Source organism: Echinops telfairi, unplaced genomic scaffold (assembly GCF_000313985.2).
Source record: "Echinops telfairi isolate 266 unplaced genomic scaffold, ASM31398v2 ScPeMD7_7469;HRSCAF=8507_1, whole genome shotgun sequence".
Taxonomy (NCBI): Eukaryota; Metazoa; Chordata; class Mammalia; order Afrosoricida; family Tenrecidae; genus Echinops; species Echinops telfairi.
This window is the reverse complement of record NW_022111373.1, coordinates 6,133,242-6,146,341: the sequence shown is the minus strand read 5'-3', so window position 1 is coordinate 6,146,341 and position 13,100 is coordinate 6,133,242. Positions and strand designations below refer to the sequence as shown.

Here is a 13,100-nt window from a genome sequence, read left to right as displayed (position 1 = left end):
CTATAAATGCCCTTTGCCTCCCAGCTCTTTCCTCTATTTCAGGGGTGAGATTTTGTGTGAACCCCTCTCACCACATCTGGGGGCGGGGGCAGGGCCCCCAGAGGCCTTTGTGTCCATCGGCAGCCCTGCCTCCTCCTGGTACTGACAAAAGGTGGGTGCACTCAGGTGCCAGAGCTCCAGCGATCCCTCTCCACCCCTTGTCTGGGATCATGCATCGGCCCCAGTCCAGTGAGCAGCCCAGGCAGTCGTCATGAGGGTCAGACGTTCCCCCTGGGATGTCCTCTGCTTCGCTTTTGCTTCCCAGAGGTTGGCTGGACTAAACCCAGGCAAGAGTGCAGTCTGAGACTCCCATCACCCTCTCTCCCGGCCATCTCACAGGCCCCACTCCCTGCATCTCTCTGCTCTGGCTTCCGGGCAGCGATGTGCCCTCGGAGACACCCCGCGTGCCTCGAAGCCCTCACACCATTTCGTGGCTAGATCCTGTCGGAGGGAGCGCTCCAAGGGTTCCTTCTGCCCACAGATGGCTGGGATCCCAAGCTCCCCCTTCCAGGACAGTGTGTTTCATGTTGGCCGGGCCGAGGTCAGACCCAGGCTGCGTGTCCGCTTATTCCGGGAAGAAAGGCCAGTAATAATGGTGCTGGCCCGGCTTGGCAGGCTGGGGGGAACCCTGGTACTGCTTGTTCCTGGGCTTCCCTGGGACCCCAAAGGGCTGGGCTCAAACCAAGAGTGCTGCTTGCTGTCACACTTCGGGGAGGCACCTAACCTCTCTGCTTGGTTGGCCTCGCCTGCAGTGAAGTAGATGGCTTGGTTAGCGTTGGTGGCATTCCTGCAAGCTGCTTAGGCACCCTCCTTGGTGTTTTCCTCCAGGGCTGCCCAGCCAGGCCTGCTGCAGATCCCTGAACGGGGTCGGTAGCACCGGCAAGCAGCTCAACTGCAGCAGCTCCCGGAAGCCCATGTTTGCCTCTGAAAACATCCTGTTCTGAGGGGCATTTGCCTCAAACGGGGAAGGAAAGGGCAGGGAAAAGAATGCAGAGAGACCGCTGGCGGCCCCACTTGGGGTGGCGAGCCGAGCACAGGCCTGTGGTCTGCCAAGGCTTTGCACAGGCACCCCTGGCCTTACCACTGCCGTGGTGGGACCCCCTTAGCTGAGGTTGAAACCAGGTGGCCGGTGGACTGGTGACAAGCACCTGGCTACAACCATGGCAGCAGCCCCAAGCCTCCTGGCCCACCGGCTGTGGCCTTGCCATCCTCCAACCTGGGCAGCTCCACTGGCCCCGCGGCCACGGCTCCATGCCCTGCATTGGGCATCTGGCACAGGGCTTCCGGCCAGCACGCTGTGAGTGAGGAAGAGGCTGTGGGCTGTCCCCCAGAGAGCACTGTGTCCTGGGCCCGGAGCGGGGCTAGGGCTGCTCCAGCCTGGCCCTCTTCCTGAAGTGGGGTCCTAGGACCCACCGATGGGGGCCAGTCCCTTGGGAAGATCTGAAGGGCCTGCTTCCTGTTAGGAAGCTTCCTTTCACCACCCCAGCACGAAGCACACTGGCCCTTGACAGTGGTCGGCCCGAGCCCAGCTGTGGACTGCTGGTGGGCCTGGAGCTGGGAGAGGGCCTGGAGGTATGAACCAGGGTGAGGATGGAATCTAGAACCCAGGGTGGGGGTGGAGGGAGGGAGGGAGGGCTGACAAGCCCGGCTCCTGGCAGTGCCGAGAAATGAGAACTAGCCCGGGGCTTTCTGAGCAGATCACTGTGGGTCTGTGCATGGGAGGTGGCCCAGGGCCACGTGTGGTGAGCTGAAGCTCAGTCAGTACTGAACGCCTGCCCCAGGATGTGGGGGCCCATGTGGGCCTGTACCTGTCCAGAGGAAGGCCAGTTTTCTCCTGGTTTTCTCCTTGCAGGGGCTAGGGTCGCCACGTGGGGGACCCTGTCAGATCGGAAAGCCTGGGAGATGCATGAGGGTCTGCCAAGCAAAGTTGCGGGGCGGGGCACTCCTGGTTGAGACCACCACCTGGCCCTCCAGGCTGGACTGAGATGGGGCGAGAGAAGGGTGTGGTTGGCCTCCTCCTGGGGACTCCAGGGCCCAGACCAAGGCCCCCTTCGTGGGCTGAGGAACTGCGGCCACATGGGCTCCCAGCCTCACGGAGCTGCCCTTCCCCACGGGTACAGCGGGAAGGAGAGTGCCTTCCTTCCTTCCTTGAAACAGCTGTCACCTGTGGTAATTACATCACTCAATCCTAACCTCGGCCCGCTTGGCATGTAAAGAGTGCCCTTTTACCTAGCCCACCTTCCCGTCCGTCAGCTCTGCCTCTGAGGTGCTGCGGGGCGGCCTGCCACTGCCTTTCCTCCTCTAGGCTTGCTCCTGAGGGCTCTTCCCAGCTCCGGAGCAGCCATCAGGCACCCAAGGAACTCCAAGTCCTAGCTGGGTGGTAGATGAGTGGGTGGGGGCACGCTGAGGTCCCTAGAGGCCTTGATGAAACATGCCTAGAGCAGGTCTGCTGAGCCGAGAGCAGCACGCAGTCTTGGGACTCCCGGGCTGACCTCTGCACCTGGCAATACCCCGCCTGCCAGGCTACAGCAGAGGCAGCCTTTCTAAGGCTGTGACGCGTAGCCTGAGATTAGGATGAGGAGCCCGCCTGGGAAAAGGCAGCAGGAGTGCTGGAAGTCTTTGGGGGGAAGGAGGGCGTGGTGGATATCTGGAGCTAGCCATGAGGCCTTGTGAGCTGTTGGGGGGTGAGCAGGGCAAAGGTGGACCAGAGCTACACTGGCCTGTCCAGCCTGGCCCCGGGTGACGGAGGCAAGCAGGGTCTGGTCAAACCTCCACTACCAGGGCCAGAGAAGTGTGTTCTGGAAACCCTGGAGAAAAGAGGGTGGCAGTGTGGCAGGTGAATCCTGGCTCTGTCACTTTCCTACGCCTGTCTCCTCTTCTGTCCAACAGGGATAGGAGCAAGCTTGCTAAAAGGCCTGGGCTAAGCTCTGTGAGGTGCTCAGCTCCATGAGTAGCAGATGCCACTGTCAGGGGCCCAGCACACAGTAGGAGCACAGTCAGTACATCCTGATGATCCCGCTGAGCATCCTACTGGCTGTGCCTGTGTGTGCATCTGTGTGTCCGTGTCTGTGTGTCCCTGTGTCCTGGCACAGCCCCCTGGGGAGAGGCGTTCTTGGGAGGGCCACAGCTCCCTGGGCCAGGGCAGACCTCACCCCACCCCACCCCCCTCTGGGTTCTCGAAGCCAGAGGAAATGGCAACTTTCTTCTCTGGGAAAGTGTTGTGGGTCTCAGGCAATTGGGGGTTTTCAGTCAACCGTCAGAGGCGAGGGAGTTTCTCTGCTGCTGGTGGCCAGGGTGCGCAGTGCACACACGGCTGCCGGCGACCGCAGAGACTGCAGGAAAACGCCGACTGTGTTTATTTTTCACCTGAACCTGCAGGAAGTGGGGGCCACCCAGCCAGGCCCGAGCTCCACTTCAGAGCAGACCAGCCCTTCCTTCCTCAGGAGTCCCCGTCTCTACCTGTCCCCACCCCAGGCCTTCCCAGGCAGGACCACCTTTGGGACAGCAGCTCTTGAGGCCGTGTGGCCAGATCTTGTAGCAGGAAGGCCTTCCTGAGCCGGGAGTGAGCCAGCCCTGTGACAGGGCAGCCAGCCTGGTGCTGGACAAAGTCACTGGGTAGGGGGAGGGCGCAGAGAAGGCCTCCGACTTCTGGTGCATCCTGGAGTGGCAGGGCCTGGCGGCGGGCAGTGGAAGCCACAGGCAGAGGCCACAGCTCTACTGCAGGCTCATTTGCTCATTCATCCAATCCCCCAAGTGTGGAGCACTTCCTGGGTGCCCACCTTGTGCTTGGCACCCTGGCCTCAAAGATAGAGATGAGGTTGTGCCAGATGTCTGGGGCTGGTGGAACCATCAGACCAGGCCTGCCTCCTTCCCTGAGGGAGGGTCACCATCCAGAGGAGGGGGAGGGGTGGTGCAGTCACCCATAGATATGCCAGGCCCCAGGCGACCCCATCCTGTTGTCTGGGCAGCCTGGCCCTGGGACAGCCTTGTGCTGAGGCCCTGGAGCGGGACGTTCTGAAGGCTGAGGGGGGCGTGGGGCGCTGGGCTGCGAGCCAGACGGTTCCCCCTGGCTACCACCACCAGGCCGAGAGACTGCCTGCATGGACGTGGGAAGGGCTGGCCAGCCCCTCAGTGCCCTGCCCTGAAGCCTGGCCGCCACAGGGCCTCCAGCTGTCGGTGGACTTTTGCTCCACCCGTGCCCACCCACACTTCTGTGGTTTGGCTGGAGACGCCTACTTAATGAGGCTTTTCTCCAGTTCCCAGGGAGGCTGGTGGGCAGGATGAGCCCACTGCACCACTCCCTCCCACCCCCCACCCCTGGCTCCCATCATGTACATACGTGCCAGGCCAGGAGTTGTAGGCTGGCCACCTCTCAGTTTCCTGGGCCCAGCCTGTGTTGTGCTGCAACCAGGCAGGCCTCAAGGAGCAATGCAGGCCCTCCCCAGAGAGGAGTGGTTTACTGAGAAACTGTCTATGGAGACCCTCCAACTCTGGGCTGAGTGAAGACTATAGGGCTGACTGTCCCTGGACCCTAGCCCTGCTTCGAAGGCTTGCCCACTCAGCCTGCCAGGCCTGCGGTCTCACGAGCCAGGAGCCGGATGGTAGGGCCTTCTCCGAGGCAGGCGCTTAGACTGTCCACAATAAGTTGATAATTCCCTTGGCTTTGCTGCCCGTGGCCCTGTCTGTCTCACTGTAGAGTCCAGGGCCAGTCTCGTGTCTTCTTTGGCCTTTCCTGGCCACAGATGGCTTACCTCCTGCTTTAGACTACAGTTTTAAGGGGCAGGGCTCGCTCAAGAGTCTGTGATGGAGGGGAAACTTCCTGGACACCGTGAGGCCTGGCCAGCCCTTGTAGCAGCTGAAGGCAGGAGGACTGGGCCCCAAGGACCATTATAGCCTTCTCCCCAGGAGCTGGCCCGGCAGGTGGGGTGAACGCTCTCCCTGGGTCCCTCTGTGGGGCTCTCAGGTTGAAGCTCCTACAGCAGATGAAGGTGTTACCAGCTGGGGGCCCCCGAAGAGAGTACCCTAGGAGCCAGGGTGGTGGGGCGGAGGGCCAGCTCGGTGCAAGAGGAGGACGGGCACCAGAACCAAGGGCGTTCTGGGAGCTAAGCAAAGGCAGTCTCAAGTTGAGAAATGACCGCTGAACTCAGCAATGGGGAAGGTCACCAGCTGACCAAGAGAGAGCCAGGGATAGCAAGACATGAGGCAGGAGCCGGGGGAGGTCTAAGTGGAGAATGAGGGACACCTGCTTGTCCCCTGGGGCTTGCAAAATGTGCGGTGCCTCACATGGCCTATAGAGGGGACTGGGCACCTGCGGGTGCACGTGTGCACGTCCAGTCCCGAGCTGACCTTCCTTGCCTGCCACTTCCCTTCACCCACCTTAGTGTCTTACAGGCGAGAGAGGTCTTCAGAGCATTCTTGGAAAAGTCCCGTGGCCCTTCCTTTCCATATAGTCCTGTCTGGCGTCAGAGCGGGGTATAGGACAGAGCCCGCCCAGGCAGCCTGGCCGTGAAGCAGCCTGGGACCCTCTGAAAGCAGGGAGCAGAGTCACAGCACAGGGCAGGGACAGCATGCCTGTGCTCCCCCGCAAACCTGTCCATCGTCAGAGCCAGGGCGCCTAAGGGAGCGCCCCTCAGTGGCATTTCTCAGGGTCCCCTCCTGACCTGTGGAGGGACTTGGGATGTGCCTCCTTCACTATCTGGCACGTGAGGCCTCGAGCTCCTCGTTGTTTCTGATCCGCACCACCTCAGTTTTACAGGAGCAAAGGGCAGCCCAGAGACACTAGTAACAGCGTGCCCTGTCGTGTCACTCAGGCCTGGATGAGGGCAGTCTCCCAGTGGACAGCCAGTGAGAATGCTTCCCTGCCTTGCCCCGGGGCCACCAGGTGAGGGTGCCAATCCCATGCCAGCCCGGAAGGACCCCTCCCGACCCCGTGGAAGCAGACATTCGTAACTTGGTGGAGCAGAGGGTGGAAAGTCAGCCTGCTCGGTCGCCCGAGAGGTCAGGATCCTCCTGGTGGACCAGTGGGTGAGCCGCAGACTATACCTTCCCTAGACCTAAGGGGAAGGTGTGCAGCCTGAGGCCTAGCCCCAGGCTCCCTTGAAGGCAAGAATGTGGGGAACAGGGCTGTGGGGAAGTTGTGGGAGCCTGTGCCCTGTAGGAGTCTCTATGCCTCAGCTATAGGAGTGCTCACCCCCAGCCTCCTCGGGGCCCCCACAGCCAAGGCACCTGCCCCAGGCTTCCTTACCCCAACACCTGGGGGTGAAGGGTCAGCAACCCTGTTACCCAGGAGAGGACATGGAAGCCCAGACAGACACACTGAGCAGTCTGGATAACTTGTAGCCATCCTGTTCCTTCTGTGCCCGGGGCAGAGGTCAGTCATTGGCGCGCCCGGGCAGCAGCACCCCATGGGTGGGCAGCCAGGCTGCTGTGTAGGACGCCCGCTGCATGCCCAAGGGCTGCAAGGCTGGCCCTGCTGCTCCGTAGGAGCCCCCTGCCCAGCTTGCTCACCAAGTCATCTCTGGACAGAGCCAGCACCTGGTGTGAAAAGTAAGAGTCCTGCCGTGCTGGGGAAACAGGAAGTGGGGGTGCCGTGCTGGTTGGCCCAGAGCAAGAACCGCACCCCACCTAGCCCCACCTCCCCTGAGTTGGGAAGAGGAGGCCCTTCCTGTGTCAGCAACCCTGTGAGGTCCAAGGTAGGGCAGAGAGTTTTGGGGGACACCCCCGCCCCCGGATGGTAGTGGGAGGAGAACACAGGTCTTGGTGGAGGCTGTGACCAGTGGGAATCTCATGGCGCAGGGCGTGGGGTGGTGTTCGTGACTCTAGGCAGGGGAGCAGCCCGTGAGCCACGGAAACAGAAAGGTCCAGCAGGCGGGGCTGTGGGCATCACTGAGCCGCTCAAGAGGTCCCCCCTACCCCTTTGTTCTGACAGGCCACTTATAGCTAATGGTGGATCTGCTTTGCTCCACCCCCAAAGTCCCAACTTGGGGCCTCTCTTCCCTTCTCTTCCATGCTCACCCACCCTTCTTCTTTTCAGCACAACAAGGCCAGTCAGCCCCCTCACGGAGTCCCCCAACTGTCCCCTCTCTACGAACATTTCAGCAGTCCACACCCCAGCCCTGCGCCCACCGACATCAGCCAGAAGCAAGGTAGGGTGTGGGCCTGGGCTCGGGGTGGCGGTGGGTGAGGCCTCATCCCTCACTTTGAGGAGACCAGGTGCCTGGGCCCATTTTAACAGCTGGAGCTCTGTCACCCAGCAGCCCAGAGATAAGGAAGTCGGAAAGATGGGCTGGGGAGCCTGAGGGCTGGGACAGGGACTTGAAGCAGGGGAGCAGGCACCTCCACTGCCGACACGCTCAACCCTGGGCCTCCCCGCCCCCGCCCGCCCGCAGTCAGAAAATGGAAAGTAGTGGCTGTGCTGGCTGACTCACTCAGCCTCAGGTGGAGTCATTCTGAAATTCACTGGCCTCTGGGAGACATGCTTGATCAACACATGCGGGTGGCGGCAGGGGCCTGTCTCGCGCTAAGATGGGCCAGGCATCCCTCCCATCCCAAGGGAAGCCCGGATTGTAGACTGCAGTGGACCCCTCTCTGATGACCCCAGCACTGCCCACCAGTCAGCCACGTGGTCTGCCTGTAGGCATGTCATCCAAGCCTCTACCCATGGCTCCCCTGCCTGTCCAAGGGGCCCCATCACACTAGGCCCATAGGGAACACAGGGACAGTCCTGCCCTGCCAGCCTGAGGACCTCTAGTTAAGGGGATGGGATCTTCTCGGCCCAAGGAGGGCCCACAGGCTAAAAGTGGCCCCTCTCCATTGCAGTCCACAGGCCCTTGCAGACCCCAGACCTCTCTGGCTTCTACTCTCTGACCTCAGGCAGCATGGGACAGCTCCCTCACACTGTGAGCTGGTGAGTGTGGGCCCATGGAAAGGGGGTGGCATGCTGCTCTGACCCACACCTGACCCTCCATTCCCCCCTTCCTGCCTCCGGCTTGCAGCACTATCCTACAGTGGCCCCTTGGCCCGTGGACCGTCCCCAGGTAGCTTGCTGTCTTTTACCTGGAAAGGCAGGCTTGGGTCCTGTCTCTATGGAGGAGATGCTGGGCTGTTCAGGAAGCCACAGGGCCCTGGGAAAGGTGTTGGGTCTGAGTGGGAAGGGACAGCATGAAGGGCCACCAGGAGGCCGCTGCTGCAGAGCTCACTAGTGCAAGGGGTACAGGTCCCACCAATTCTGCTTGTAGGGTACAGGTCCCACCAATTCTGCTTGTAGGGCCCTGGATTGAGCTGCTGGAGGGCCAGACCTAACATAGTCTGTTGAGGCTGGGCCAGAAAAGCCAACCAGGGCCTGTCCCTGCCAAAATAGAGCCTGGCAACTCCTTGGCCTTTTGTGCACTGGCTATAGTGTGTCCCAGGCCCTCTAGGCTGTGGCAGTCTTCTGCCAATAGGAAGGTTCCACTTCTCAGCAAGGCATGGAAACCCAGAGGCCCAGTCTGGAGCCTCCCACCCTCTCCACTCACCCTGCATCGTACCAGCTCACTCCTGTTTCCAGGCTCCCCTTCCACAGGTATTGTTCCACAGTACAAGTCAGGATTCCCCCCTTGAGTTCCCCATCCCAGGATCAGAGCACCATGGGGCAGCCCGGAGCTCGGGCCGACTAGGGTAGGCCAGGCCAGGATCCTGCCCCACCTTCTTGAAAGTCTTCCCAGGCCCAAAACTGATGTCTGAGAGGGAGAGAAAGAGAGAGATGGATGGGAACCTAGAGGAGGTGTCAGCCCCAGGCACTGGAAAGGGGACTTTAGGCTGGGGGGAGGGGAGATGGTGGCACGGCACAGCGCTGCCAGGAGAGAATGGCCAGCTCTGCCCTGAGCCCTGCCAGGCAGTGTTCTGGGTACCCAGGAAAGCACTGAGAGGTCCCTGACCACCGGGCCAGAAGCCAGGCACTCATAAGGCACTGTGAGCCATACACTGAAGGAGCCCAGAAGGGTGCTTCATCCAACTGGGACCTCAGAGCTTCTGGAAGGGTCTAGACTAGTTGAAACTGGCAGAGTCTCCAGGCAGTGTGCAGTGGGGGCCGAAACCCTCGGGCAGGAATCATCCTGCGTGCTCAGGAGGCTGCCACTGCTGGGAGCTACAGGGCTGGAAGGGGGCCTGGGGCCTGTTCTGCTGGGTCCTCAGCATGGGCCACAGAAGGGACCAGATGCAGTCCACATTGCCCCCTGGTGGCAGATGCTTGCAGCACACACTGCCTCGGATGGATCCAGCTCCAGCCTGGAGTGGTCCAAGCCACGGCCAAGGGGCCTCACTTTGGGGCAGCCTTCCCCACCGGTCTGGCCAGCAGCTAGACTGCTAACAGCTGTCTCTCCCAATCACAGGCCCAGCCCTCCTCTCTACCCCCTGTCCCCTTCCTGCGGATATAGACAGCACTTCCCTGCCCCCACTGCAGCCCCTGGCGCCCCCTACCCCAGGTGAGTCCCCTGCCCTGCAGCCAGGCACCCGCTTCCTGTTGCCCAGGCTTCAATGCCCACATGAGGCCGTGCCCAGACCACTGCTTAACCTGTGCTAGTTGTCCGTCCACTCGTCCGTGCGTCATCCTGCAGGCCCCCCCTTGCCCTGTGCCTGAGCGCAAAGCCAGCAAGAGCCTGGGAGGCCCGAGTCCACACCAGTCTGCCCAGCAAAGCACCAGGGACAGGGCGGCCAAGTGGGGTCATCTGGTGATGGGGTGACCAGATGGATCAGAGTGCTTCATAAAAAAGGTGGCCTCCCCTGGGAGAGGGCAGAGGGAAGAGCAGTGGTTGAGCGAGGGACTAAGATGGGATGGGAGATGTCAGGGGGCACAGCCACAAGCTTCAGGTGTCTTCAAAAGGTCACTCTGGCTGTCATGAGGCAGGCTGGGGTGGGCAAGCAGGCGAGTCTCGTGGCCCCAGCAGCCACAGGTATGGGTGGCAGGTAAGGAGAAGGGGAACTTCAGAAGCTGGGGGAGGGCTATGTAGTAAGCACCCGGATGGCATCTGTGCGGATTTCTGCAACGTGTCTGTGTGCTATGCTGGGACTCAGTCTGTGTATGTATCTCCGTGTACCTGTGTGCAGGTCAGCGCATGTTCACCTGTGTCCCATGCAGGGGCCTCCAGGTGTGTGCGCAGACTGACCCTGGCACCCCTCGGGTCAACTCTTCTCCTCCTCCTCCTCCTCCTCCTCCAGGTTCACCCACCCATCCCTGATGCTAGGCTCGGGCGTACCTGGCCACCCTGCAGCCATCCCCCACCCGGCCATCGTGCCCCCCTCAGGGAAGCAGGAGCTGCAGCCCTATGACCGAGGCCTGTGAGTGAAATGGCCCACAGTGGGTGGTTAGGTGTAGGAATGCCACAGATCGGACTCCCGGCTGGGCTCCAGGGCCTGTCCATGCCCAGGTCCTCCCCTCCCCTGGGCCTAAAGCTGCCTCAGAGCTCCAGGGATCCCAGTAGACACCCCACCCACCTCCATCAAGGGTCTCTGAGCTCTGACCACTCTGTTTTGATCCTCAAAAGCAAGAAGAAATAAGACAGGTGGTGTCGGAACAGGGCAGGGGCTGCAGGCTTACTCACGAATGTCCCCTAGACCCCATATGCCAGTCACTGAGCTCTTTGCTTACCTCTTTGAGAACTGGTTCCCTCAGACACTAGAGGGGGTGGCATAAGTTGGGCACTGCAGGCTTGATGTGGGTATGCCCCCTCAGGAAGACTCAGGCAGAGGCCAAAATGGAGAAGGAGACAAAGAAGCCAACCATCAAGAAGCCACTCAATGCCTTCATGCTGTACATGAAGGAGATGCGAGCCAAGGTCATTGCTGAGTGCACCCTCAAGGAAAGCGCGGCCATCAACCAGATCCTAGGACGCAGGGTGAGGCCATGGGCAGGGGGATGACCTCAACCACCTTCACCCTGGCACACCAACTGACTGCCACTGTGCTGTCTCCCTACCCTGCTGCAGTGGCACGCGCTGTCTCGGGAAGAGCAAGCCAAGTATTATGAGCTAGCCCGCAAAGAGAGGCAGCTGCACATGCAGCTCTATCCAGGCTGGTCGGCTCGGGACAACTACGTAAGTGGCCAGAGATATGGCAAGGGGTGGGGTGGGGGAACACCTTCAGGGTGCCATGCCATGTCACAATCTCAGAAGAGTGGAGTGGTGGTGGTGCAGGGGGGAGGGGGCCTCCAAGGTCTCCCCTGGGGTTCTTTGGTCCATCAGCACTTTTGCGCCTGTTCAGGACACACGTTAATTAGCATCTCTGGATTGAGTTGGCCTGCTGGGAAAGGGACAGTTGCTGATGGATGGGAGGTCAGGATGGGGCCAGAACCTAGGCAGCCCAGACCTACACCCTGGGATGCCCTGAGCTGGGGGAGAAGAATACAAGGCGTAGTTCGGCACAACCCCAGCTGGCTACACCCTGGGAATGAGTTTGCCCCTTGGTGTTAGGGCTAAACTCAGGAAGTGGCTGGGGTGGGGTGGGGGTGGGAGTCCATCTATTTCAGTTTCTAGTAGTCAGCAATCCCTGGGGTTCCTTGGCCTAGTAGGCCCACCTGCCTCTGAAGTCAGGTAGTGTCTGTTGTCCTGGCTCTGTGTCTACACTGTGTTTTACAGCTCAGTGATTAACACTACTGGGATATTCCCAACTAACAGACTGGAAATTTCCTTATACTGCAACCACTAGCATAGGGGTGAGAATACCAACCTCTAACTCCCGACTAGCTCAGGAGAGGCCAAGCCAGGTAGAAATGCCATGCACCTTGCTTCCCCATCCCAGCACACACTTCCACAAAGGACCACAAGGATGGCCAGAGGGGCGGAATTTCCATCTTTCCGTTCAAAACAGAGCAGGGATGGGAGGGAGCCCCCCAAAGCACCCCATGGTAGCTTGGCAAGAATTACCAGGGCTCAAGGTAAGCAGCAGCAGGAGTCTCAGAAGCAGACTACTGCCACTTCTGCCCCTCGCTGGAGTCACAGCAACTGCCCCTCCAATCAGAGTCTCTCCCCTGCAGGGAAAGAAGAAAAGGCGCTCAAGGGAAAAGCATCAAGAATCCAACACAGGTGAGGCCTGCTCTCAGCAGCTGGGTCCCAAGCCCGCTTCAAGGGCAGCTCTGCTCTGACCCAGAGGGAGGGGTAGTGGGTTGGACCAGGATCCATAAGGGAGCCGAATCCCTGCTGACTCACAGGGAAGACCTGCAGAAGCTAGTTCATGCTGGGGTGTGCCCCTCCTGCCAGCCCGTTCCAGCGGGCTTATCCCAGAGAAGCTAGAGAGGAGCTGATGTGCTCTGCTTCCCTGTGCTGACGTGGGCAGCAGGCATCTTGGAAGCTGAGCAAAGGCTCAGGTGTTTCTAGCCCCCACATTCTCCTTGGCAGTGTTCCAACTTTGTATCGAGGTCCCTAGAACCCCATACCCCCTTGGAGGCCTCCTTCCTCTGGGTGCTGGAGGAACTCAGAATCCCCCATGATCCCCAGCTCTGCTGGCCCCGCTTCCTACCTACCCTCCTCCCCCCTTGCCACTGCCTCTCCTGGCAGCGGGAGATAGCTTTCCCGACACTCGCCTGCTCTGCCTTTGGGCTGTTGGGGTGTCTGTGACTGGTGAACACTGACGCTGCCTCTTCTTTCTGGGCCCTGCTCTGCCCTGCTGCCTGCCTGCTCGCCCTCTGCTCTCCTCTGCCCCTCTGGCATGCCTGAGCAGACCCCGGCTCACCTAAGAAATGCCGCGCTCGCTTTGGCCTCAACCAGCAGACGGATTGGTGTGGTCCCTGCAGGTGGGTTTGTCCCCACCACCCTTCTCTTGCTTCAAGCTGCTTCCTGACTCTGCACAGGTTCTCCTGGGCCTACAGCCCTCTCTGGCTTTCCAGCCCCGTAGCATACCCAGCAGCCTGGGGACCCAGGCCTCTCACAACAGGAGTGTACACAGCTGGGAGTAGAAGACGGGCCTAGGTAAGAGGAGGAATGGAAATGGGAGAAGCAGAATGTTCTAGAACGGAAGACCATCTCCCCTCCCAAGATACAGTGGAAATGGAGACAGGCAAAGGATGACTGAAGCAGCTGGCTCTGGTGCCC

The 13,100-nt window shown here is 60.6% G+C and overlaps 1 protein-coding gene across 2 annotated transcripts in view; it reads left to right on the top strand.

Annotated features, from left to right (window-relative positions):
• TCF7 (transcription factor 7) overlaps positions 1–13,100 on the top strand; it is a 35,007-nt gene that overhangs the window by 20,710 nt on the left and 1,197 nt on the right. The window contains exons 3-9 of one of the 2 annotated variants that reach the window (XM_045285401.1): positions 7,073–7,184; positions 7,858–7,945; positions 10,234–10,353; positions 10,748–10,910; positions 11,001–11,108; positions 12,047–12,095; positions 12,730–12,802. In XM_045285401.1, the coding sequence (XP_045141336.1) occupies positions 7,073–7,184; positions 7,858–7,945; positions 10,234–10,353; positions 10,748–10,910; positions 11,001–11,108; positions 12,047–12,095; positions 12,730–12,802 (713 nt within the window). The remainder of the gene's footprint in view (positions 1–7,072; positions 7,185–7,857; positions 7,946–10,233; positions 10,354–10,747; positions 10,911–11,000; positions 11,109–12,046; positions 12,096–12,729; positions 12,803–13,100) is intronic. The other variant, XM_004696614.2, reaches the window with a different exon arrangement.